General features: G+C 42.1%; 1 protein-coding gene across 13 annotated transcripts in view; it reads left to right on the top strand.

Moving 5' to 3' along the window:
• The window catches only part of nbeaa (neurobeachin a), a 160893-nt gene that overhangs the window by 47250 nt on the left and 89295 nt on the right, over positions 1–24348 (top strand). For all 13 annotated transcript variants that reach the window (XM_054730804.2, XM_054730803.2, XM_054730802.2 and 10 more), the window contains exons 2-8: positions 5737–5968; positions 9537–9637; positions 13922–14017; positions 14569–14690; positions 16349–16475; positions 19154–19273; positions 20074–20220. In XM_054730804.2, coding sequence (XP_054586779.1) covers positions 5737–5968; positions 9537–9637; positions 13922–14017; positions 14569–14690; positions 16349–16475; positions 19154–19273; positions 20074–20220 — 945 coding nt within the window. The remainder of the gene's footprint in view (positions 1–5736; positions 5969–9536; positions 9638–13921; positions 14018–14568; positions 14691–16348; positions 16476–19153; positions 19274–20073; positions 20221–24348) is intronic.

Here is a 24348-nt window from a genome sequence, read left to right as displayed (position 1 = left end):
TGGCAACCCTCAGTTGCAACCTCTATTGGCTGTTAATTGTAAACATACACTAGCTAGATGTAAACATAAACACTGGGTCATGCCCAACCTAATAAATGTTTTTTCGGTTGTCAATTAAAATATAGCTTTTTAAGGAAACACTGTCAATTCATTGTGCACACCTCCAAATGCCCCGTGGATGTCCCATTTCTTATAAATATAGCATTTTATCAACATCTTCTTAAAATCTTCCACATTCAACCTTTAATTTATGGTCTGTTAATGTTAGAAATACGGCATTAGTAATGAGCTCTTAATAAGTGCTTAAAAATGACTAGTTCAGACTTAGTAGTCCACTAATATGCATATTAATTGGCAGCTAATTAATGGTTTATTTGTGTTCCCTAAACTGAAGTGTTACCAGATGTTCAATACCACAAAATCTGAATATGAAGACAACAGAGGTGTGACCAAATCACAGCTTTACAAGTCACAAGTAAGTCACAAGTCTTTCCAGTCAAGTCCAAGTCAAAGACAACCAAGTTCAAGTTGAGTCCAAAGCCAATGATGTGGAAGTCCAAGTCCTTTGAATTTTCAAGTCATAATCAAGTCATCTATCCAACTTGAACTCAATGACAATAATAAATAAATCCCAGAAATAAAACTTCTTAAAGCTTAATTTATTTGCTCAAACAAGCAGGAAGTGCAACTGAAACTGATTATAAACAAAGTGCTGCTGCATTTAGCGGTACAAGATCAAACCCAGAACGAAGAATGATACGTGATTTTTGTCCATGTCGTGCCACTTTTGTTCTAAAATATCAAATATGCTCAAGTCATCATCAAGTCAACAGATGCAAGTCGATTCAAGTTGCAAGTCACTGGCGTTCAAGCCCGAGTTAAGTCGTAAGTCCTTTTGTATTTTATCAAGTCAATTTAAAAGTCATTAAAATAACGACTCGAGTCCAAGTCATGTGACTGAAGTCCACACCTCTGGAAGTCACCTCTAGGTATGCTTCTATATACTATTGACACCGCGTATAAACCGACCCCACCACCTTTGCTTCAGCTAAACACTTTTTTGTTTCCTGATCTTGTTTTAAATCAAAGGCCTGGATGGACTTGGATCACCTCTGGGCTTTGTAAGGTCCGCGTCGCCGGTAAATTAAGGTCAAACCCAATGAAAGATGGTTTTCCCAGACTGGGATGAGAGCTGATTTGAAGACTTTCCCCACACTGATCTGGACCGTCTTTGACACAGAATGAATGATGCCCAGTCGAGTTCAAGGCTGGAAGTGTTGCAAAGCTCTGTTCGAGACAGAGGAGGAAGTCTACATCACAATCATTGGGTGAAAAAGTGAAAGTGGCAGACAGTCTTTGTGTCAAGCTGAGAAAATTAGTCATCAGCAAGAAATTCTCAATTTAGTGACATTTAATGAAACAGTTTGAAGGTTAAATCCACTCTTAAAATGCAGAGTAAACATGTAAAACACACTTGTTTCCTTTTTCCTTCTTTCGTCTCCTGTCAAGTGTTCTAATTATCTTTTGTAACGTCAACTGTGGGAAATAGGTTGTCACTTCCTTAGCAACTGGTTGACGACGGGCTGTGACTCAGCAGCTTGTTTGTGTGTGTGTGTGTGTGTGTGTGTGTGTGTGTGTGTGTGTGTGTGTGTGTGTGTGTGTGTGTGTGTGTGTGTGTGTGAGAGAGAGAGAGAGAGAGTGGAACGTGCAGGTGTGAGTGCTACGCTTTGGGAGCAATCATTGTCACAATGCTGCCTGAACGTCTTCGACCGGTTTACTGAGAAAGCGGTGAGGTCAGCGCCTCAGAGGAGGAGCAGCGAGGGCCGGCGCTGCTAGGAACCTTTTCTCAGAGAAATGAGAGATATTATCAGGCCCTTGAGCCTGTAAATGCAGCTTTTCAGAAACAAGTCAAACGCATTTGGCCGCTGTAGCCTGTGAGTCGATGCAGACCAGTACCGGGATGCATATTCGCTGCAGCATAGCTGGATATTTGCGGTGACGATGTTGACCATTCCAGGTTGAGGTTCTACAGGCATAAACACGTCTCGTGTGAGGTGTCCCGTTATGGGTGGTGTCTGACACAGTGGACCACATACAGAGCAAGGTGACGACATGGATTGAGTGTTTATGCTAAAGAACCACGCTCCCTCGTAAAACTAATTGGACGTCTTTTGTGGGTTTGCGCGATAGCAACGGTGCTTGAGTGGGCTCAAGTGTTATTGCTATTTCAGGCAGCATGTTTGTTTATTTATACACCAATTAAAACCCCCATTTGTGTAAATAATGGGCTCAGGCATCTATCACCTTTTGCTGAAGTCACTGGGATTGTAGAGCATAATTCTCTTTGCTGCTCTTGCTTTCTGTTGTGGCGTTTTTGGTCCAGGTTGCTTTTGGCGGCCTCGCTCGGGTTTGAACGGCTTTTCCAGCTGCTGCATCTGCTGGAAAAGAGATAATAATTATGAAGGGACTGCCGTGTAATTCTCTCACCGTGCCTTTTGGATTTCATGCTCCTTTTTTTGCTGCATTGTTTGTCACTAGACTCCATTTGTTGCAGCTGTTTGCATCAGCCCTCTCATCTCGCCGTGGTGCTGCGAATAGAAAGAGTTAGCGGGTGGAGGTAACGTTTGTGCTGTACATGAGTAGGTATGCCTGAGGGTTGTGAGGCTTTCTGTGTTCGAGTTGCCGGGTGGCTGCCGGTAGCTTTCTACAAACGCCGTCTGCTCCGTCTCCCCTCCCCGACCCGTCGGTGTGTATGTGAGCACCTTCAGACGGACAGGTTGTAAAGATGTGGTAGAACACGTCGGTCCCCAGTGAGCTCCGTAATTGGGAACTTTAGAGGATTGGGATAAAAAAAAATTGAGGTAGGAGGAATTCAATTCTTCCTCCTTTATTTCACACCTCTTCCTCACCAAACTGCTAATGCATTCATAGAGTGTAGTGGATCAATTTGGTTCATCGGGAGAGGGAAAGAACTGATCCAGGAACAGAATGAAAGGAAAATGAGGCATCGTTGGTCTGAATGGGCAGAACAGAGGGAAATGAGGCAGGTAGGCAGCTGATGAGACTGGATGGGTGATTGTTGTGGGAACAAGTCTAATGACAAGGCTCCAGGTCTAAGACCTGGTCAAGCAAAGAGGGAGTAAACATGGCTGAGAAGGTGAACCCTTGTTGAAGGAGACAGGAAGTTATTGATGGAGCAGCAGATAATTACTGCTTGTGACATTAATGTAAGCTGCTGCTGCTATAGAGTTGTGCAATTAATTACATTTTTTTTAAGTTTCTCACCTCAAACAATTCATTGTTTCTGTAAAAATCAGCAAAAACGGCGGAGCAGCCGCTAAACGCACTGAAAGCTAATGCTCCAGTTATGACCTCCGTGTGTTCTCAATCAGGACATCCTGTGGTGTTTTGATTCCATATTTCCAGTTACTGATGGTTGTAGATTAAAAATTGTAATTTGCGCTCGCTCCTTGCTTGAACCTCTGGGCTTCCGTAGTAACTCTCCTGTGTTTTCTGCTCTCTCTGTCCATGTCTTCTTCATGCAAATATTTTCAGTTTTTATCTCGCATGTATTTTAAGATAATATCTGAAATTTACAAATGTTTTTATTTGCTGTATTATCTAAAATAAGCTAATACATTTTTATTATAATCTAAATTGACTCTGCTATGATAGCAGTAATGTTTGCCTTATAATAAATACCCTTATTAGTTTTTATTGCCAGTTTTCTTGTCCGGGGATCGGACCGCCAAGGCTCCCGCCTTGGTCTGCCACCCGATCCACATTGCACCGGACCCTTCATGTTCCTCCTGCGGGTGGTGGGTCCACAGTTGGATGAGCCCATGTATCCGGTTCGGGCTGGGCCGATATTTTTTCCTAAAACAAGATGTTTCAAAAAGTCCATTATTGTGACATCACAATAGGAAATATTAGCTCGGAACCGCATCTCACTTGTCCACATTGCAGGAGAAGCAGATATCAGAGCTCCTCACCACATAGGAGCCAATCAGCTTATTTTTCTTAAAGTGACAGAACCCTGAAATGGCTCATTCTGGAAGGTACCGAAATTGTCAAGGATAAAACTGCTGAGATTGCTTTATGTGAGAGGGATTTTGTGCAAATAACTTCATGAACATGTTTTGTATCGACCATTAGAACTATTAAAACTTAAAAATTGTCACAATTTGCCCCCTTTAAAGTACCACACTGGTACAAATATATAACCCACGGGTTCAGAGATAGACCTGAAATGGAGAAACATACAGCAGCAAGCAGGTAAAATTCTATATGAAACTATGATAGAGGCAACATTTGAAATTATTACTAGAGCAGGGCAGACAGGAACAGAAATGGGCTCAATGTGGTAACAGCAGTGTCTAATGAGTTACTGGGGAAAGTGATTGTGGAGGGAGAGGAGCTGAGTGATTATAAATTGACATAAGAAGTGTGTGACGGAGTGTGAAGGCTATTTTACAGAGCTGTACGTTTTTGGATTATTCCATTAGAAGTGTTATGAATTCCAACAGGAAATGCTACATTGAGCTGGTGGTGGTCGGAGGGATCGCCCTTCTGTCAGTTTGCCCCAGGGTCGCTGTGGCTACGTTGTAGCTTATCACCATCAATGTGTGAATGTGTGTGTGAACACGCTTTGGACTTAAAGAGGTGGTAAACAAATGCTTGTGCTATTTTCGGCTACAAAACCGAAAACATTCAGGACTTATGTTTTCTTTATTTTGGGAGGAATCCATTTAGTTACTTTGAATAGCCCTCATCACATCAGTCATGTCAGAGCGTACCTGTTTCTCCAAACAGAGGCTGTTCACAGAGCTATCTAAAACAGGTAAGAAATTGATTGTTCATAAGCTTCCCAAAATATCTGAAGATTATATGTTTTAGTAGAGCTGGTAACAGATTTGCCTCTAAAATAAAACCTGCTTCATTATCACCACTTTGTTTTATTGAACAATGGTCCGATCGGCCATTTTCATTTCCTCTGACGGTGCAAACACCACAGTTACAGCACTCATGTTTATCTTGTTCTCCGTCTCGCTCCTATTCCGTTTGTATGTTTCTGTTGCATCTGATTTAATAACCTCAGTAGTGCTCCCTTAGCTTGTTGGTTGCCATGGCTACCGTTTCCTGAACATTGTAGTAGGTGCTGGGGATGAGCTGTGTGGGTACGATCGTGCTGGTGCACTCAGAACGAGCGAACGCGAGGCTTTGGTCGTACGGAGGCTGTTCTTTCACAAGTAATTATGACGCTTCAGCCATTTAGAGACGAACATTTGCACTTGGTGTGATAAGCGTCGTATCATCTGACTAATGCCATCTGAGAGGACTATGTCTGAAATGTGCGTTCATCAGTTTAAATATGAATGTCTTTGCCTACAGGAGTGTGTGTGTCTGAGTCAGTGAAGGAGGCCATTTTTATGCTGGCTGTGTGTTGAGTGATTGAGGTTCAAAGAGGAGAGCTCTGCTCTCCATGTTAGAGAGAGAATAGGAGAGGGCATAAAGTGTGTGTGTGTGTGTGTGTGAGTGTGAGTGATTCCAGATGAAGGATGTCTTTTTTTCCTGCAGTGTGCTCGCCAGCCAAAGAACTGTTTTCTAACCACAACCAGCATCCGTCAGAAGTCACATTTACCTCTCTGGGAGACACAAGTTCTCAAAATCATTCACTTTTTTCTTCTCTTTCTCTCTCACCCCTCCCCCACTTCCTTCTCCCTCACCCTCGTCCAGCTGGTCGGCGGCGAGTTCGACCTGGAGATGAACTTCATCATCCAGGAGGCAGAGAGCATCGGTTGCATGGTGGAGCTGCTGTCCCACTGCGAGGTGACGTGCCAAGCGGAGATCTGGAGCATGTTTACGGCCATACTGCGCAAGAGCGTGCGCAACCTGCAGACCAGCACGGAGGTCGGCCTCATCCAGCAGGTGCTGCTCAAAATGAGCACCGTGGATGACATGATCGCAGGTAGGCAGAAAATAAAGGCTAATAATGCAAAATGTTTAAGTCAACATTAAAAACAAGAAAATGATTTAGCTGACTGAAGAATGACATCTACTGTTAAAACAAATCCACATGTAATGCACCAATGAGTTTTTTAAGTTAATATATTACACAAGACTTTTTTTTTTTTTTGCCAAGGTTGAAAATTAATACATTTTTAAGCTTTATTAAAAATGGCTTAGGGTTCGGACATAATTTCCTCTGCATCACTTTTATAAAAATTCATTAAATTTCATAGAACCAAGATGCACCACGCTTGTCACAAGTGTATCACCATTGTTTACAAACAAAAGATTTGTGAGGGTAGTTTTAAAGGTGTGGTTTACTTGTTTAATCAATACATTTGCAGTAGTCTCTTGTAGGAATGAATGCCTTGTAAGTCGTACTCTGGGTACTAAAAGCCCTGGTGCGCTAGAAGATTGCCAGATCAGAGGAGAGCTTCAGACGGCAGGTTTTGGAGTCTTATTTCCTGATATTTCACCTCTGATTGGCTAACAGTAATGCGACTCTACCATTGACTGATTTTACTTTGCAACACTGATGTTTTATCTCCACAAATTACACAAGCATAGAGGAGTTCTGCTGTGTGGTGGAGGTGCTAATGCTAATGGTTAGCTTCTGCTAGCCAATAAGTTCTCTGCTGTTTTCCTGGATGCTAAACCAACAACCGTCTTCCCGTTGCGAGTCAAGATGGGTGAGTCCATGAAAATTACGTAAAAAGTGTGACGTAGATCTTTCAGGCTTTTCAAATCCTAGAGTTTCACCGTCTATTTTCTATCAGAATCTAATGCAGGAGATAGGTGTAGGAGACTATTTTCATGTCCAGCCTGCATGAAAAACTCAAAGTGACCGATTAGAATCAGAAACAATCATTAAAAACAGTTTTCATTTATCCACACTTTTAAGGCTTTAATTACAGTAATAGATTTTTTTTAATGTCCGACACATTAATATTCATTATACTCTGTCTTGCGACTGTATTTTTTACAGTAAAACTCAAAGGTTTGTTATTTACAATATGTAAACAAATCTTTTTGTTCCATTTGAAGTCATAATTACCGTGTTTTTAAATGCAGAACCTCATTTCTCCCATACATGGTCATACTGAGCTTCTGTAATTTATTGCTGCTCACAACCGAGCCAAGTGTTCCCGGTTTATCAGTTTGGTGTTGATTCTCACCAGCTCTTCGTCCCAACTTGGTTTCTGACTCTTTCCTGAAACTATTTAAAACGACCTATATGGATTGATTGTACCAAAAACCAGAGCTTGGGGCTTTTGAATCTGGGACGTTCTGGGATGCTCTCATATCCAGCACCTCATTGAGCCAGCTGCCTCCTTTTACTCTCTATTGCTGGGGTCTGGCTAATGAAATATGGTAGCGAGAGTCTATTCATATCCAGCAGGCCTAATAGGAAAGGAGAACCTCTCTAAGCAGGTTGCTTCAGCGTGGCTGTGCTCTTTTCCTGACATGATTGTGTTGTGTTTGCGTCAAGTCAAAGTAGGTCAGGAATATGCTCCAAATGCGGTGCTGACAAGTTTCAATCCTTGGAATAGTTGAAGCTTTGTGTTCTGGATGTTCTTTTTAGCCTAGCTTAGCGTAAAACATAGGAGATGTAAATGATCACAAGACTGGTTATTGAATATGTATGTAGTTGAAACTGTAAGCACATTTTTCCATTATGAGTATTCAAATTATTGTTATTCTCATGGAGTTTAATCACTGTTAATGAAAATACTTTGATAGTCTGCAGGATGAAAACAAAATGTACCTAGCACTCAGCCTGTTGGGTTTTTATTGTTTAGGTTCACTGAAAAACATAACTACTTGTTCTTTTTGAAATACGATAGGTCAATCTGAGGGTGTTTCTCAATGTCAAGGCGCCTGGCCTTGTGAGGCGATGTATTGCAACGCCAGGCGCCCTTACAAGGACACTGTCCTTTGGTCAAAGAAAATGGTTAAATGGAACAGACTTGCATCGCATGACCGCGGCTTCCATGGCGGTCACATAACGTTGCGTGACACGGGAGATAATGTTATATTTTATATGTATTAGTTTCAATATAAATATATAACGATCCTTTTACTTTTTGAATTTTGTATATATTTGTTAAATTAAAAATACAAGTGAGTTACCTGCTAGCCACCGAAGCTGCAACTAATAAGGAACTAACCAACCATACATAACTACTTTGGATCTAAAAAACATTTTATATTAGTTGACCTTCTTTTAAGCTTGAAATTTGCCCCCAAAGTAGCTGCCGGTTTCTGATCCGCCATCCTTTTGGAAATACCGCCGTGTATTCTGGGTAATTTTTGACCAAAGCTAGGCTACAAGATGCCTCCCGTGTATCCTTGCTCAGCTAGCTAAACGGCTAACAAACGGAGAACACACGCCTGGTAGAACATGAACATTGGAACACGTCTTGGCGACTCCTGATGACATATCTCCTGGGCAACCGGGGCGGGGCCAAGACATCAAGGCGAGGTTCCTTGGCATTGAGAAACACCCTGAGTTTCACATGCAGGCTAAACATGAAAATAGTCTTCTACCCCTATTTCCTGCATTAGCTGCAGATAGAGTAGACAAGGAAACGCTTGGATTAGAAAAAGCTACACATACCTATGTTGCATAAATTAGCAGTTATGGACTAACCCATCTTGGCTCACAACTGCAAACGGGTGTTGTTGCCTTAACATCCAGGAAAGAGCAGAACGCGTCTTGTCTAGTAGAAGCTAACCATTAGCATTAGCAACTCCCCCACATGACAGAACTCCTTCTGAGTTATTTGTGGAGATAACACATAAACGTTGCAAAGCCAGCAGTCAGTGGAAGTCGTGTTTCTGTTAGCCAATTAGAGGTGAGATGCTTGCATATCACCTTACTTCCTGAAACAAAAGCACCAGAGCTTTTTTACCACAGAAAATGTCTCACAAGGCATTCATTCATACTAGAGACCACAGCAAATACATTGAAATAATGAGTGTATGCTCTCTAACAAAATCACTTAGATTTCAAAAACCGTTTCTTTCATGCAAATAGAAATTTTAATTTGGTATTTTTTTCGTAAGAGCCCATAGAAGTTTATGAATGCAGCGTATAATAAAAAGAAACACCTCGATTCACCTGCATATAGTTACCTGATGTCCCCGGGTTATTATGTCCCCAACGGATATTATGGAAGTCCAATTGTATGTATGAAATAATGCTGCACAGCAAATCCCATTGTTAAAAGGGTGTGTGTGTGTTGGTGTTTATGTGTGTGTTTGTGTGTGTGTTTAGTTTACAGTAGAGTGGCTGGTGGTAAGAAGACATAGCTTACTTGAATGTTGATTGAACAGAATGATAAATTATCCAACGCTCACAGAATAAATTTGTCTCTGTCTAATGACCTCATCATATTTCATCAGAGAAAGGCCAGTACAAAGCCTTCCACCAACTGAGTCACAAACACACTCGTGAGAACTCGCACGCATCTTCTTTGCTGTTTTACACTCCCTCCCTGTGTGTGTGTGTGTGTGTGTTTTCTCAGACCTCCTGGTGGACATGTTGGGAGTGTTGGCCAGCTACAGCATCACAGTCAAGGAGCTGAAGCTGCTCTTCAGTATGCTGAGAGGAGAAAACGGTATCTGGGTAAGTAAATTTGGGCCTAAATTGAACAAAATGAATATTGAATAAACTGTTCCTTCTTTAGCATCTAGCTAGAAATCTAACTTTTTCGTCACACCTCACTGATTTATCCCAAATATGTCCAGACATAATCTAAATGTAAAGGATTTTCAAACCAATTGGAAACTTATGATACTGTTTACCAATACGTTAGAAATGACAAGGTATAAGAAAGTAAATAAGTAAGTACATTTTATTTATAAAGCACTCATCACAGACCGAGAATCACAAAGTGCTTCACATCTTTGTTTTTTTCACACAAAAACAAAACAAGTCATAAAGTCGTCTTACAACGGAAAAAAGTTCTAATCTGAAAAACAAAGTAAAATTTTACAAAACGAAGTGTCCACACTGTCAACACTATGTAATGATGAAGAAGGTCATTCCAAAGTCTGTGTGCAACAGTCTGGCCAATCACCTCACCTTTTGTATCTGGTCTTTGGAACTTCTAGAAGGTTCTGGTTTGTGGATCTGAGGTCTCGAGTTGGAGCATAAGGCTTTAACAGTAACCTGAAAGTTGTAGTCAGGATTCTAAAATAACGGGTAACCAATGCAGAGAGGTTAGAATAGGAGTGATGTGTGCTCCTCTGTTTGCTCCGGTTAAGAGCAAAATACACAAAATTTAATGTCTCACTTACATGTTTTCTAGTCCAAGTGCTCTAAATGAATAGAAGTTTATGCCTAATATTTGCTCTCAGGCACAGATTAAGTGTTATTTCTATATTTCCTAATTAAACAGCTCACATTGTGCTCTTGTACAAGATAATACTGTGTCATGAAGGTTTACTGGAAAAAAAGCTTTGCATGCTTAATAATTTAAATGGTTTATATAAAGTGTTTCAATCAGCATGTGCTTTACAATAACTAAACATCTGAATATAACATAACATTTGTAATATTTTTATTTTAGTGGTGTTACTTGAAGATATTGAGGAAAGTAAAGGAGGAAAATGCCTGAAACTAGAAACAATGTTGTCTGTTGAAGATGAAATGTGTGTTTGTTGTGGATTTGGACCCAAATATTACTGAAATAAGTCATAAAGAATTTATTCTATTAAAAATATCAAAATAATCCTTCTAGTCAAATCATGACTGTTGGCTCGGACATCATCACAGAATTATTACAAAGGAAATTTCAAATGATTGCATTATTGGAGTCAGTAAAACACTGACATATTTATTTGCCGCTGATCATTTGGCCTTTTATTATCCATAAAACACATTCTAATTGATGCTGTCATCATTTTGTTTTGCAAATTTGTTTTATCCTCAAATTTTACAAACAGATTTACATTTTCTTTATAATGGAAGCCTAATTTATTGGATTGGAAATTAATTATACAGCTTGTTGTGTCATTAGTCTTCATGTCACCTAATTGGATTATTGTGCTAATACATTTGATAACAAAGAGAGTGTGTGTATGTGTGTGTGTACTTCTTTATGAGTGGATGCTGAGATGAGACATCATTTTATAGTTTTTATCCGATATCAAAGTTTGGGCCGATACGATATCCGATATTAATATCGCAGTTATGGCAGATAGGCGATATTTGCAGAAACCGATATATAGCCACACAGACATTTACGCTTTTGAAATCAGCACATTTTGTATAGACAGAAAATCATGCAAGATGAATTTTTGAATGTCTTGCTTTATTTCTATAAAGTGCAGTTTGCATTTAAAATGGCAAACCAACATAAACACATGTAACCAAAAGTGTTACTCTGTAGCAACAAAAAGCGTGTAAACAAACTGAAATACAACCTTTCACTTGATCAATTTACAAAACTCTTGGGAGAATAATTCACAACAACTGGAACAGATCAACTGATCAAACTTAGCTGTTTTCATGAAAACAAGGCATTTATTCGACTTCAAAACATTTTAAACGAACAACTGCTTCATGCAGACATGTTTATCCTGTTGTTCCTTCTTTACTGAACGCTTGATTGTTATCAGCAGTACATTTTTTCGACACTTTCGATTCCTTTAGCAGATTTCTTCTTAATTTTCGACCGAAAATGCGTGAGTGCATCTCTGTTCACGTTGGTCAGGCAGGGGTTCAAATAGGTAATGCTTGCTTGGAGCTTTACTGCTTGGAACATGGGATCCAGCCAGATGGGCAGATGCCTTCTGACAAAACGATTGGAGGTGGAGGCATTCATTCGTTCGCAGGCTGTTGTGTTGTCTGGTGAAGCTTCCAAATAAACGGAGACGTGTTCCCATACTCCAAAGGTATTTCGCCTATCTCTTCTTTGTCCTGAGACCACGAGCTCGAACCTCTACAGCTCTCCCGTTACATTGGTCAATCAATTTCCCTCTGGGATTAATAAAGTATTTATGAATTGAAATAAAATAGACTCAAATTAGCTGGTACCAATGTAAACGCAGATGTATTACCATTACCCTAACCCTTACCCCTCCTCAGCCTCTGAAGCAGATGCTCAAACGGCAACAAAATGGAAATTGATGTGTAAAAATATACTGGCATCAACTGATACTAGGGCTGCACAATACTAGGCAAACCTGCGGTACGTGATAACAGTGTTTAATATTGTGATGACGATATAACTTGCAATAAATAAATACTTAACCCAAGAACCAAAAAAAAAATCAAATACAAAGACATTCAAACATTAAAAATTATATAAAAAAAAGGGAAAAGCAAAAATTGTGATCAAAAGATGTGAGAAAAGGGAAAGAGAAAATGAACAAGTATAGGCAATCAGTGGGTCGTGGGAAAAGCAGAATCGGCAGAAAGAGCAGAATAAAGCTAAGCTTTGATGCTAGCCGTCCTAATTAAGTGATGTCCGCCTCGGGGGCGGGCATCTAACCTATAAGAACCCACGTGATTGGCTAAATGCGCGACAAGCTTTATTTGATTTGTCAAAAATATTATGCTTCCGTTTGACAAAAGGCATCACGTGTAGCAAACATTTGAGCCGACCATTCATTGAGGTTTTTTCTGTTTTTTGCGATATGCGTGTTGCGCGTGCCGATATCGTATTGACGATACATTTGCGATATATTGTGCAGCCTTAGCTGATACCGATATTGATGCCGATATATCGTGCATCCTTGGTTATTATGATTTATTAATACATCACAATCTAATGTTTCTGTTGGAGCTTGATAAAAGCTGATCAGGTGTGATGGTGAAACCCTTGCTGCGTTTCTGTAAACTCACACTCTTTCCACCTGGATTAAACACAGAGTACTTTGACTTGACTAGATAATCTGCTCTTTTGCACCTTTTTAGCTTCACAGTCCCCCAAACAAACCTGCTAATGAAAAAAGTGTTGACTTCTGGCCTTTAAAATGAAAATGCAGACAAATGTCCAAATGAAACGGCTATTTAGCAGTTTCTTACTCTTTGAGCTCTAATAAGTATGCACCTTAATGAGATTATTTCAGGAGCAGCAGAGAGAGAGAGTTGGGGTGTGATTAGTTTGAACTCAGTTTTGCTTCCTGTTGTAATCGCAACCGTTCCCTGCAGCTTAGTGATTAGCTCAGCTTGCAGCCGCTTGGTTTCTCCACCCCAGATTGGATATTTCACAAAAGAACAGAGCAGATTAAGTGTGGTTTTAATGGGGTTAAAGTCTTCAGGAAACTGCTAACGCTGTACTTTTTGTTTCTGTACATTTACAGGTTTCCTGTTAAAAGTAGAATTCAGGAAAGGAGGGGGGCATTTTGCCAAAAATGAAGCTATGTTTTCTCTGACTGGTCAGCACGAGTGGCCTGATAAGGCTCTGCTGATTATTATTATACATCCAGTTGATTAAGAGCACCCAATAACTTTACTCTCTTTAAGGGTAGTGGGCATGCAGAATGTGTGACTACTTGGTTTTCCCTAGCTAATGCCCTTGCCCCTCCTTGTCCATTGACCCTGCTGTCAGGGCTGGTGCGTAAACATCTCTGGTCACTGATCAGCGGTCCATACCTTCAGCCATTTCACAGTCTCCTCTGGTCAATAGCTATTGTCAGCCCCTGCTTCCCTCTTCCCTCCACAGAAACCCTCTCTAGAGACTAATCGATTTACAGGTCGCCACGGTATTGAGGGGTTGTGTTCAGGGGGGAGGGTGGAGGTGATTGAAGACTTATTGATCCAAGGTGGTTGTGGCATAGATGTGATGCCACAACAGGATTCCCCCCCCCCCCCCCCCCCCACACACACACTCCACTGTCCTCCTGATAAACTGTATCTCTAACGTGTTTATAACTGTTACGTTCTCCTCTCGTCTTTTAGCCAAGACACGCCATCAAGCTCCTGTCGGTGTTGAACCAGATGCCTCAGAGGCACGGGCCCGACACTTTCTTCAACTTTCCAGGGCGCAGTGCAGCGGTGAGACTCGAAGCAGCATGTTTACCTTCATCCACAACGACTTTGAGCTGCATTTATTTATTAGCATCAAAGTTTTCTAAAAGGACATTTTGCCACGAGGCAAGGCAACCTGGTTCACGTGTACATATCCCTGTGTTGGGATCACCTATTAAGATCCAGTTCACTGCTCCTAGAGTCCAACTCGTTTGATATGGAATTTTGTTTTACCTTTGTCAAACAGTGAAAGAAGAGTGTCGATACTTTATCGTTCAGTTTGAAAAGAACGAATGATGCAAAAGAGCATCAATACATGGCAGTTTCTGTTGACATGGAGACGGGAACTGCAGTACCTTTCCTAAACTTTAGGAGTCACTGCTGAGAAAATAATGCAGCTGCTGGAGCAGCAGAAGAAAAGTATATGGGTGGTACCCTCTCTTTGTGCAGAAGACCAAAGCATTATCGTCGCTACTTTTGGTTATCACCCCCCCCAACCTTAGTCACCAAACTTTTCCTTTTTGTGTAGTTGTTGAATTGAAGAGCTGATTACCATCCTGATGTGATTGCTTCACCAGGCTATAGCGTTGCCACCGATTGCTAAATGGCCATACCAGAACGGATTCACCATTAACACCTGGTTCAGACAAGATCCACTCAACAACATCAACGTGGACAAAGACAAACCCTATCTCTACTGGTGAGTACATCCCCTCAACTGGTGAAATAATAACGTACCAATTAGAGCTGGGCGATATGGCCTAAAATAAATATTACGATATATTGAGCATTTCGCTTCGATAACGATAAATGGATGATAACTAAAGGTATGCGCAGAAACAAAAGTTGTCCACTAGATGGGGCTGTCGCATGTATTATTTTGAGTCACATTTTTACGTGACTTTAGGTGGCACCGCTTCTTAAAGGGACAGAACGTTGTCAACCTACACACATCTTTTCATTTTCTTATTATCAAATTTATTGACTTGGGAAAAATTATCTCGATAAAACTCAGAAATTTCAATAATGATACAATTGAAATTTATTGACCAGCCCTAGTACCAATGCTGGTTTTTGTTGATCTTGTATTTTTACCAAATGGCAAAGCATCAAGGTGTTTTTTTTTCAAGCGTCGTCTTTTAATGTCAAAAAAAGGGATGGAGAACATCAGTGGTAAGTATTTTTTTTTGTTTCCTGCCTTTTGGAAACAATAATTTCATGTTATTCTCAAAATTGTCTGTGGTCTTTATTGATCTTCTTTCCCCAAAACTAATTTTCACCACCCAACCTCCATTTCCGCAGATTTTCCTCTAACGTTTGAGTGATACGACTGAAGGACACCAAACTAGATAAACTCCTTATTGAATTAAAACCAAACTGTAAATGTCAAGAGCCGGTTTGAGTGCACGGTTGGGCGAGCACCTCCTCTCGCTGTGCAGCTCTGGCCTCGCCGTTAGTGTTGTAAGTGCGTGCCGTTAGCTGGTGTGAAGCTTCATTAGCTTTGACCTTCTGTTTAATAGAACTCTGTCACCGGGCTCCTTCCATCCACCACTTCTACCTGCGATGCTAACTAGCAGCATCCGTCCTTCCCCCTCTCCCACCTCATGGAGTCAAAGGTTCATCACAAAACAGAAAGAATCAAGGAGCTGTTCTCCTGAAGGAAGGATAACACACAGGCACATTCGCTTCCAGATGCCATCGCAGAGATGAGCTCTAATCATGTAAAGTGTTAGGATGTAATCCTGTTTCCTTAGTAACCGTTTGTCAGGTTGTCATGGTAAGTACGGTGCAAGAGACAGAGGACATCCTCCTCTCTCTTCTGGCCCAGGTCTTATCATCCTCCCCCAGATGCAGCTGCTACTCAAGCAGCATGTTTGACAGTGGCCTCTGCAGCTGCATGGCGGCCATGATAATGCTCTTTAACGCCCTGCTAATGTAAAACCAGGGATTCACTTGAGAGGGATTTATATCTGCTCTCTGGCTTTGCCGCGCATGTGATCCTTCTGGGCCTATTTCAGGAGTGAAATGTGTCTTAGCTGTGAAACTGTGTTTTACGTGGATGTCACAGAATGGGAAGGGGAAGAATATGTGGGGGAAATGGAAGGAACGGGATTAGCGATGTTCTTCGAAAAGCTGTATTCTGGGAACCTTGTTGCTGATGTTAAGAAAGTACATTACATCCTGCTTTCTGTCGCAGGGAAAAAAAAACAGCTAATAAGAGGCAACCTGCTTGTGTATTAGATGGCTTGATGTGTTTTATCCAGTTTATTTTCTTTGGCCTGAGTCTCGAAGGGATTTTACGTTTTCTGAACATTTATTGGAGAGTAACAGAATTTCATTTTTCCGAACCGTTCACAGTTTTCGCACGAGTAAAGGAATCGGCTACTCGGCTCACTTTGTGGGAAACTGTCTCATTGTGACGTCGCTGAAGTCCAAAGGAAAAGGCTTCCAACACTGTGTGAAGTACGATTTTCAACCCCGCAAGGTAAGGACACACACAGTTTGGAAACGACGTGCCAACAGTTAGAGGAGACGGCACCAGGCGCGTGCTGCTGCTCTCCTCTTTTATCTCTCTCTGCACTCGCTGGGAATGTTGATGAGTCTGGATAAGGTCTGTCAATTAAGGCCGGTGCACTGGCCCTCGATCGCACCGTCAGCACTTTGCTGCTGTCCTGCACGCTAACACAAACACCCACACATCCTCGGATGAGCCCGTAAACAAACACACATTGGGTTGATGAGATGGCCTTCTGCGGTATTTGCTGACCCAGTAGAATCCCTGAGCCACCCAAGTTCCCACTGGCTCGGTTTGATCAATTTAGAAGCCACTGTGTCTCACAGGCTTTTGTCTGTGGGGATCAAGGGTTAATGCGTGTGTTCATGTGTGTGTTGAAGTGAATGCTTATATGCACTTTTACTTCATGGTAGTGCATGAACCGGGAGAAATATTAGCCATTTTTTTACTTCTGTAGACATTATCTGTCCTCCAGGGCCTGAAGGAACCGAACACACCGTAATGAACAGTATCAGGTTACACTCTTGCCTCCGTTGTACACGGCTGAGAGAGCGACGTGTAACGACAGCAACGCGGTTTCATCACGACATCTGTCAGAGTGGCCTTGCTGGACTGGCGAGATCCCAACATCCCAGGAGAATGAATGTTGTATTTCCAGTCCATGCCTTCCCCTTTTTGATGAAATGTTTATAAAAACAACACCTGTTGTCATATACAGTGGGTACAGAAAGTATTCAGACCCCTGTCAACTTTTTACTCTGTTATGTTGCATCCATTAGTTAAAATCAGTTAAATTCATTTTTTTACTCATTAATGAACACACAGATCCCCAAATTGACAGAAAACACAGAACTTAAAAAAAATGTATTAACGTTATTAAAGAAGACAAACTGAAATCACATGGTCCTAAGTATTCAGACGCTTTGCTGTGACACTCCTGTACTTAACTCAGGTGGTTTCCATTTGGTAAATGGCCTGTATTTGATATAGCGCCTTCTAGAGTCCTGGAACCCCCCAAGGCGCTTTACAACACAATCAGTCATTCACCCATTCACACACACATTCACACACTGGTGGGGATGAGCTACAATGTAGCCACAGCTGCCCTGGGGCACACTGACAGAGGCGAGGCTGCCGAGCACTGGCGCCACCAGTCCCTCCGACCACCGCCAGCAGGCAACGTGGGTTAAGTGTCTTGCCCAAGGACACAACGACAGCGACAGACTGAGCGGGGCTCGAACCTTCAACCTTCCGATTACGGGGCGAGCACTTAACTCCTGTGCCACCATCTCCTGATCATCCTTGAGATGGTCCTACACCTTCGTTAAAGTCCAGCTGCGATAGATTCTACTGATTGGACTTGATTAGGAAAGCCACACACCTGTCTATAAAGGACCTTACAGCTCACCATGAGGTCAAAGGAACTGCCTGAAGAGCTCAGAGGCAGAACTGTGGCAAGGCACAGATCTGGCCAAGGTTGCAAATGCATCTCTGCTGCGTTTAAGGTTCCTCAGAGCCCAGTGACCTCCATAGTCCTTAAATGGAAGACATTTGGGAAGACCTGAACCTTTCCTAGAGCAGGCTGTCCAACCAAACTGAGCTACAGTGGGAGAAGAGCCTTGGTGAGAGAGGTAAAGATGAACTCAAAGATAACTGTGGCTGAGCTCCAGAGTTGCAGTCAGGAGATGGGAGAAAGTTGTAGAAAGTCAACCATGTCAACCATCGCTGCAGCACTCCACCAGTCAGGGCTTTATGGCAGTGTGGCTGGTGCCTATCTCCAGCAGTCAACGGGCAATCAGGCGGGGTACACCCTGAACAGAGAGCCAGTCCATCGCAGGGCAACACAGAGACACACAGGACAAACAATTATGCACACACACACACCTAAGGACAATTTAGACAGACCAATCAACCTAACAGTCATGTTTTTGGACCGTGGGAGGAAGCCGGAGTACCCGGAGAGAACCCATGCATGCACAGGGAGAACATGCAAACTCCATGCAGAAAGACCCCAGGCCGGGGAGCAAACCCAGGACCTTCTTGCTGCAAGGCAACAGCTCTAACCACTGCGCCACTGCGCAGCCGCGCAGCACGATGTGTTCTAAAAGTGTAGTACATCAAAAATAGAGTCCATGGTTTTGGGATGCCACACATCAACCGGGGTAAGCCAAACCATAGACGAACGAGGATTAAGGCCACTGAAAAAAAAATCTCCAACTTTAATTTTGAGAAAAAAAAAGATGAATATAAATGATGAGAATAAAATCAGAATAATTTTTTTCTTAACTTTTTTTCTTTCCAGTAGCCTTAATCCTTTTCTGTATAATTATTCTATCAGCTGCGGAGACCGCACCTATGCCGTGGTGTGCCGTAATGGTTCCATAACACACCGCTCACACACCTGTTGTACATTGGGTGTTAGAGCTGTTGGCAGCATAAGTGCAAACATTCTCACAATCAGGACAAAAAGTTTCTTTCAATCATGACTAAAGTGACAGGATGTCCTGTAGCGCAGATGTTGGTGCCAAAATTCTGTCATTCAAAAGCTGCACATTCTTCACCGTTTTGTGCTTGTGCAAGCGAACGCGCACCATCACTTTGGTTGTATTATCTTGTTTCTGAACCTTTTCCAAACTTGTGTTTTTCAGTGGTACATGATCAGCATCGTCCACATCTACAATCGCTGGAGGAACTCGGAGATCCGTTGCTATGTCAACGGCCAGCTGGTTTCCTACGGTGACATGGCCTGGCATGTCAACACCAACGATGTACGTTGACACACAGTTTGTTCTTCAGCTTAGAAGGAAAACACGCTCCTCTTCGCCCGGTTTGTTTTCATGGTTGATGAAGAAACATGTTTTTCCTAAATCAGTGTGAGCTTGTGAAGAAGAATTCTTAGAAATCCGGTTCTGGTTTGGCTCTACATCACACTTCCCTCCTGTTGTGATCTTGGCAAACATTAGAGGTTTGCTTCCTGCGTTTGCCAGCTGCGACAGAGTTGCCCTTGGTCTGTCTCTTTTCCAGCTCAACTCATCCAAACACCAACTTCCAACTTTCCCATTTAGCAAAATGGACAGGTAGTCTGAACTAGCACTGGCCCTCTGTCATGCTTCCTCTGGATTTTTTCCCGACTTTGCTGCAGTTACTGTTGTCTGTAAGGAATCCTCCTGCCTTGAGGTTAAGTGTTTTAGTTTGTTCTTGTAGTTTCTGCACCTCAGCTAAAGACCGGTACGAGGTGAAGGAACGGGTCTCAAAAAGCATCAACGCTATCACCGGTGGTTTTCTTCTGAAGGCTGAAGATGAAACACGCCATCATTCTGAGAGTAGAGGAGGACGATCTCATTGTGATAAAGGTTATTAAAGGGATGTAGTTGCAGAAAGGCGAGTCAACAGAAAAAATATTAAAGCTGGAGGTGATGGCAAAGATCGATTCAAAAGCAGCTGCTATCTAAAGTTTGAGTTGTATTCTTCAATGCAGGATGCTGTGTTTGTAACATAAACATCATAAATACACAGTTTTATATATTTTTTTGTCTAACATGTAAACCTTTATGTTTCCTTTTCCCAGAGCTATGATAAGTGTTTCCTGGGTTCTTCGGAGACAGCGGATGCCAACAGAGTGTTCTGCGGTCAGCTGGGTGCTATTTATGTTTTCAGCGAAGCTCTCAACCCGGCTCAGATCTTTGCCATCCATCAGCTCGGCCCGGGATACAAGGTACAAGGATACAAGAAATTACACTCCTCATTCTCTGTTAGTTTTACAGTCTGACAGGGTGACGCACTTTGCTGCCAAGTGTTTTTCTAACTGAAGGCTTTTTTTCTTGCTCACGTTGTCAGCTGTTGCTGCTGAGGAGGGTTAACTGTCGGTAAAAGGCCAAAATGATCTATACAGTAATAATTTATTAGATTTATATGAACTAGGGATGTCCCAGTCCGATCACACAATCGGAAAACGTCTCCGATCACGTGGTTTCACACTGATCGGGACTCGGGCTTTACTTCCCGATCCAAGCCCCAATCCGGACTCGGATACTGGGTTCAAATTACAGGAGTGCAACTTGGTTCTCCTTAAAGGTTGTCAGGCTCCCCTGATAGCCTTAACTTACACACCCTGAAGGAGCACAAAAAAGATCCAGTTTCTACCTAAATTATATTATTTACATGGACTCAGAGTAGCGGGGATTCTGTTGGGCAGAGATGCAGAGCGGCAGGCAGGCCACTGATTATTCATGAACTCCAGCTGCGTTCTGCACACGGCCACAGTAACAGTTTCTAAGTTTCTAAGTGGCGTCAGCAAAAAATATATAATTAACACAGTCGTTCGTGTCCGTTCATTTTCTCTCTGGTAAGTTCCGTCTGTGTTTGAGCATGAAGTGTGGACACGCTCGCGCTGCCCCCGGCTGCAGCGCTCGTCACTGGCGCGGCCGGGCAGCGCAGCGCACACTCCGCTTTTTTTGCGGTCAATAGATCAATTTGATCTGCAGGTTAAAACGTTACTTGTGAGGTGAAAAAGAAGGAAGCAGGCAGGAGTTTTTCTGGAGGACTGGGAGATGCAGGAAGATCAGAGACAGATGGGACAGGAAGATAGGAAACTAAAAACCATGAAAACAAAACTAAGTTCTTAAAAAAATAAATTGTAGGTAGATTCATCCCACAACACGTTTGTACCTGTGTAAAGCAATAATTTATCAGCATGTAGTATTTATATAGTTGATACAATTCAGATCATCTTCAAAACTCAGACCCATGCCCAGGGACGTATCTAAGCATTTTGGGGGCCGAGGCAAAATAGACCCCTGTCAGGTATTTTAAGTTGAAGTGCTATCTGTTTTTATATTAGACTTTTTATATTTGCAATAAAGTCCAAAAGTGAAGAATTTGTTATTTATTACTTGGTTGTTCAAGCTATCTCACAGAAGTGATCTGTTGTTAAAAATTAAAATAAAAAGCTAATTAAATAGAAAATAAGGAACTGTTTCTTCTTTTCTTTCTTTTTTTAATGTATCGAAGGTATTGGATCGGTACTCGGTATCGGCAGATTCTCAAAATCAAATGACTCGAGGGCAACAAAACCTGATCGGGACATCCCTAATATGAACTATCTGGGTTTAGTTAGTATAGCTGTTCAGATGTTTAAATGTCCAAAACTTTTATCACCTAAAGGAGCAAAATGTACGAATTCCAGTGAAATATTCACAAAACAATCTAATGTGCCAATCATGTTTCTTCTGAGTCGGCTGTTAGTTTTTCTCCTTTTAAAAAAGCAGAAGAAGTGATGTTAACGCGAGGTTAAGGTTAACATCTGTGCTGAGCTGACGCCGCGCCGCTAGGATCGGGTTCTATTTTTGCCGCTAGTCGCTTCTGGGACACGTCAGTTTCCGCAGTTAACAGAGGGCCACAAATTCACACATGGTTTCAGTGTAAAATCCCCAGTAATTTTCAAAGTCAAGTACTGCAGCGATGCAGTTTCATATATATATGTAGCTTTTGCGTGACCCCACGGCTTATTTACTCCCAGTATCAATCCAGAAGTGCAGCAGCGTTTTTCATGGCTTTAATTCTGGCAGTGGAGAGGAACAACATAACTGGTCTTCCAGCCTGTACTGTGAGACCTCTTCAAATGGTCCAGAATGCAGCGCGCGTCTGGTCTTCAATCAGCCAAGAGAGCACACGTCACCCCGCAATTCACTGAGCTCTATTGGCAACCGTTAGCTGCATGCATCAAATCGCTAACAATAGCATACAAAGTCCTGGATCTTACGGCTCCCATCTACCTGAATCCTCTTGCAAAGGCTTACGTCTCGGCCCGGCTGCACCGGTCATCGAAGGATCGTCGGCTAGCAGTGCCTACACCCCGCTCAGGACAATCCAGACTCTTTTCATGCGCCGTTCCACAGATGTGGAATCATCTACCAAGCACTACAAGAACAGGGGCATCCTTGTCAATTTTCAAGAAACTCCTTAAGACCCTGCTCTTCAGAGAGCATCTTCTTAACTAGCACCCTCCCTGCACCCGTCCCCCCACTCTACTGTCCACAGCTTGTTCACTTCCCTTTATGATTCATTAAGCTGCCTCACTGCCACCTTGGATTGACTGATTAGTGTTTGGTGTTAGCTTCAACGGTATCTCCTGGCTTCCTTATATCTTGTAAGTCGCTTTGAACAAAATCATTTGCGTACTATACATGATTTCCTTTTTTTCGGCGGATTTTTTAAATTGTGAGGTATCCGTGATCTTGCAAGTTCTGTTCTATGTCCCAGACTCTCACGGTATGTAATGAACCGCATTGAAGCTCATGAACAAAATGTTCCGCTGCCGTTCCACGCTGCTTGATTCTTCCAGGGTGGAAACTGGGGTTAGACTCTGAATGTTATAGTTCTAACCACTGTCACACCTTTAAGTTCAAAATGTATATTTGTAGAAATCGTTTTTGGTAACAATGTCCTTTCATTTTTTAGCTACCGTAATTTCCGGACTATAGAGCGCACCTCAATATAAGCCGCACCAACAAAAAAGGTTTTCTACACACACGCCGCACTCAAATACAAGCCGCGGCGCAGCAGCCACATGCAGGTCTCCGGCGCACAGCGCATGTATGGCCATAACATAAGATAATTAGACAGAAAGACGCTGCACGGAGGTTTTTCGTTGGTGTTTTAATTCAACAAAACAAATTTTAAACACGGGTGAACGTGCCTGCAAGTTTAGAAAAGAAAACAGCACTGATGGCATTCATATTTCTGGATGGTTATAAAATAAAAACAGAACTGACATGTTATTACTGGTAATTTGCATGTTTAGAAGAAAAGAACAGCGCTAACACAGCATTAATAAGCCCTGGATGATTAGAAAATTAAAACTGCACACAAAACATGCCTGGTTAGTAAATAAAACACACTTGCCTACCAGAAAAAAGTCATTCGCTCTCATCCTCCTCTTGCGCACTAAAGCCATTAAAGTCCTCTTCTTCAGCCTCAGAAGAGCTTCGTCACATACCTTTTCTGTGGCGATGTCAGTGTCGCTGTCCGTGTTGCTGTCATCATCCCCGGGTGAAGCTGGCTTGAATGAGTTCTTCCCGCTGCCGTCTCCAGCGCCGAACCATGGATTCATTCATGCCAAGCTTACGTGCGGCAGCACTGTTTCCCTCCTTTACTGCCAGATCGATGGCCTTCAACTTAAATGCGGCAACATATGAACTCATACGTGTAGTTACCATGATGAGGGGGTATGGATTTGAAAAAGGTTCTTCGTCATGCCGGCTGCTTGCATGTGCTACATTAAAATGAGCACTTTCTTCGATTTCCACTTTTGGCTTCCACCTGTTTCACTTTCTGCTAAAGCGCCCCCTGGCAGGTGAAGGAAAACCTTCAGTAAAGCCGCACCTCATTATAAGCGTGGGAAAAATGTAGCGACTTACAGTCCGAAAAATACGGTACTTCACAATTCACTTTTAATAACTTTTTTGCTATTGATGATTTGTTAGCTTTGTTTGTATTTGTTCACCTCTTTTGAAATTTATTTTTATAGATGTAGGATTTAAAAAAGGTCTCATACTTGTGGGGACCGGGCTTTCTCAGTCCTAGCACCGTCACTCTGGAACCAGTTGCCACCCTCAGTTAGGCTGTCCCCATCTCTGTCTGTCTTTAAGAGTCGCCTAAAAACACACCTCCTCCGCTTGGCGTTTCCAGAACATGTTTGATTTTGGCCCTCTTTTATGTTGAATTTATTTCACAGTTTTCATTGGTTCACTAAATCCATTGTTTTACACATTTGTCCAGTACTAGAATGTTTCACCTATTTTGTAATTTGAATTGCTTTTATTTTTTATTTATTCAATATATT

This window comes from Nothobranchius furzeri, chromosome 10 (assembly GCF_043380555.1).
Source record: "Nothobranchius furzeri strain GRZ-AD chromosome 10, NfurGRZ-RIMD1, whole genome shotgun sequence".
NCBI lineage: Eukaryota > Metazoa > Chordata > Actinopteri > Cyprinodontiformes > Nothobranchiidae > Nothobranchius > Nothobranchius furzeri.
The sequence above is the reverse complement of the archived record's forward strand: the minus strand, read 5'-3'. Positions and strand labels throughout refer to the sequence as shown.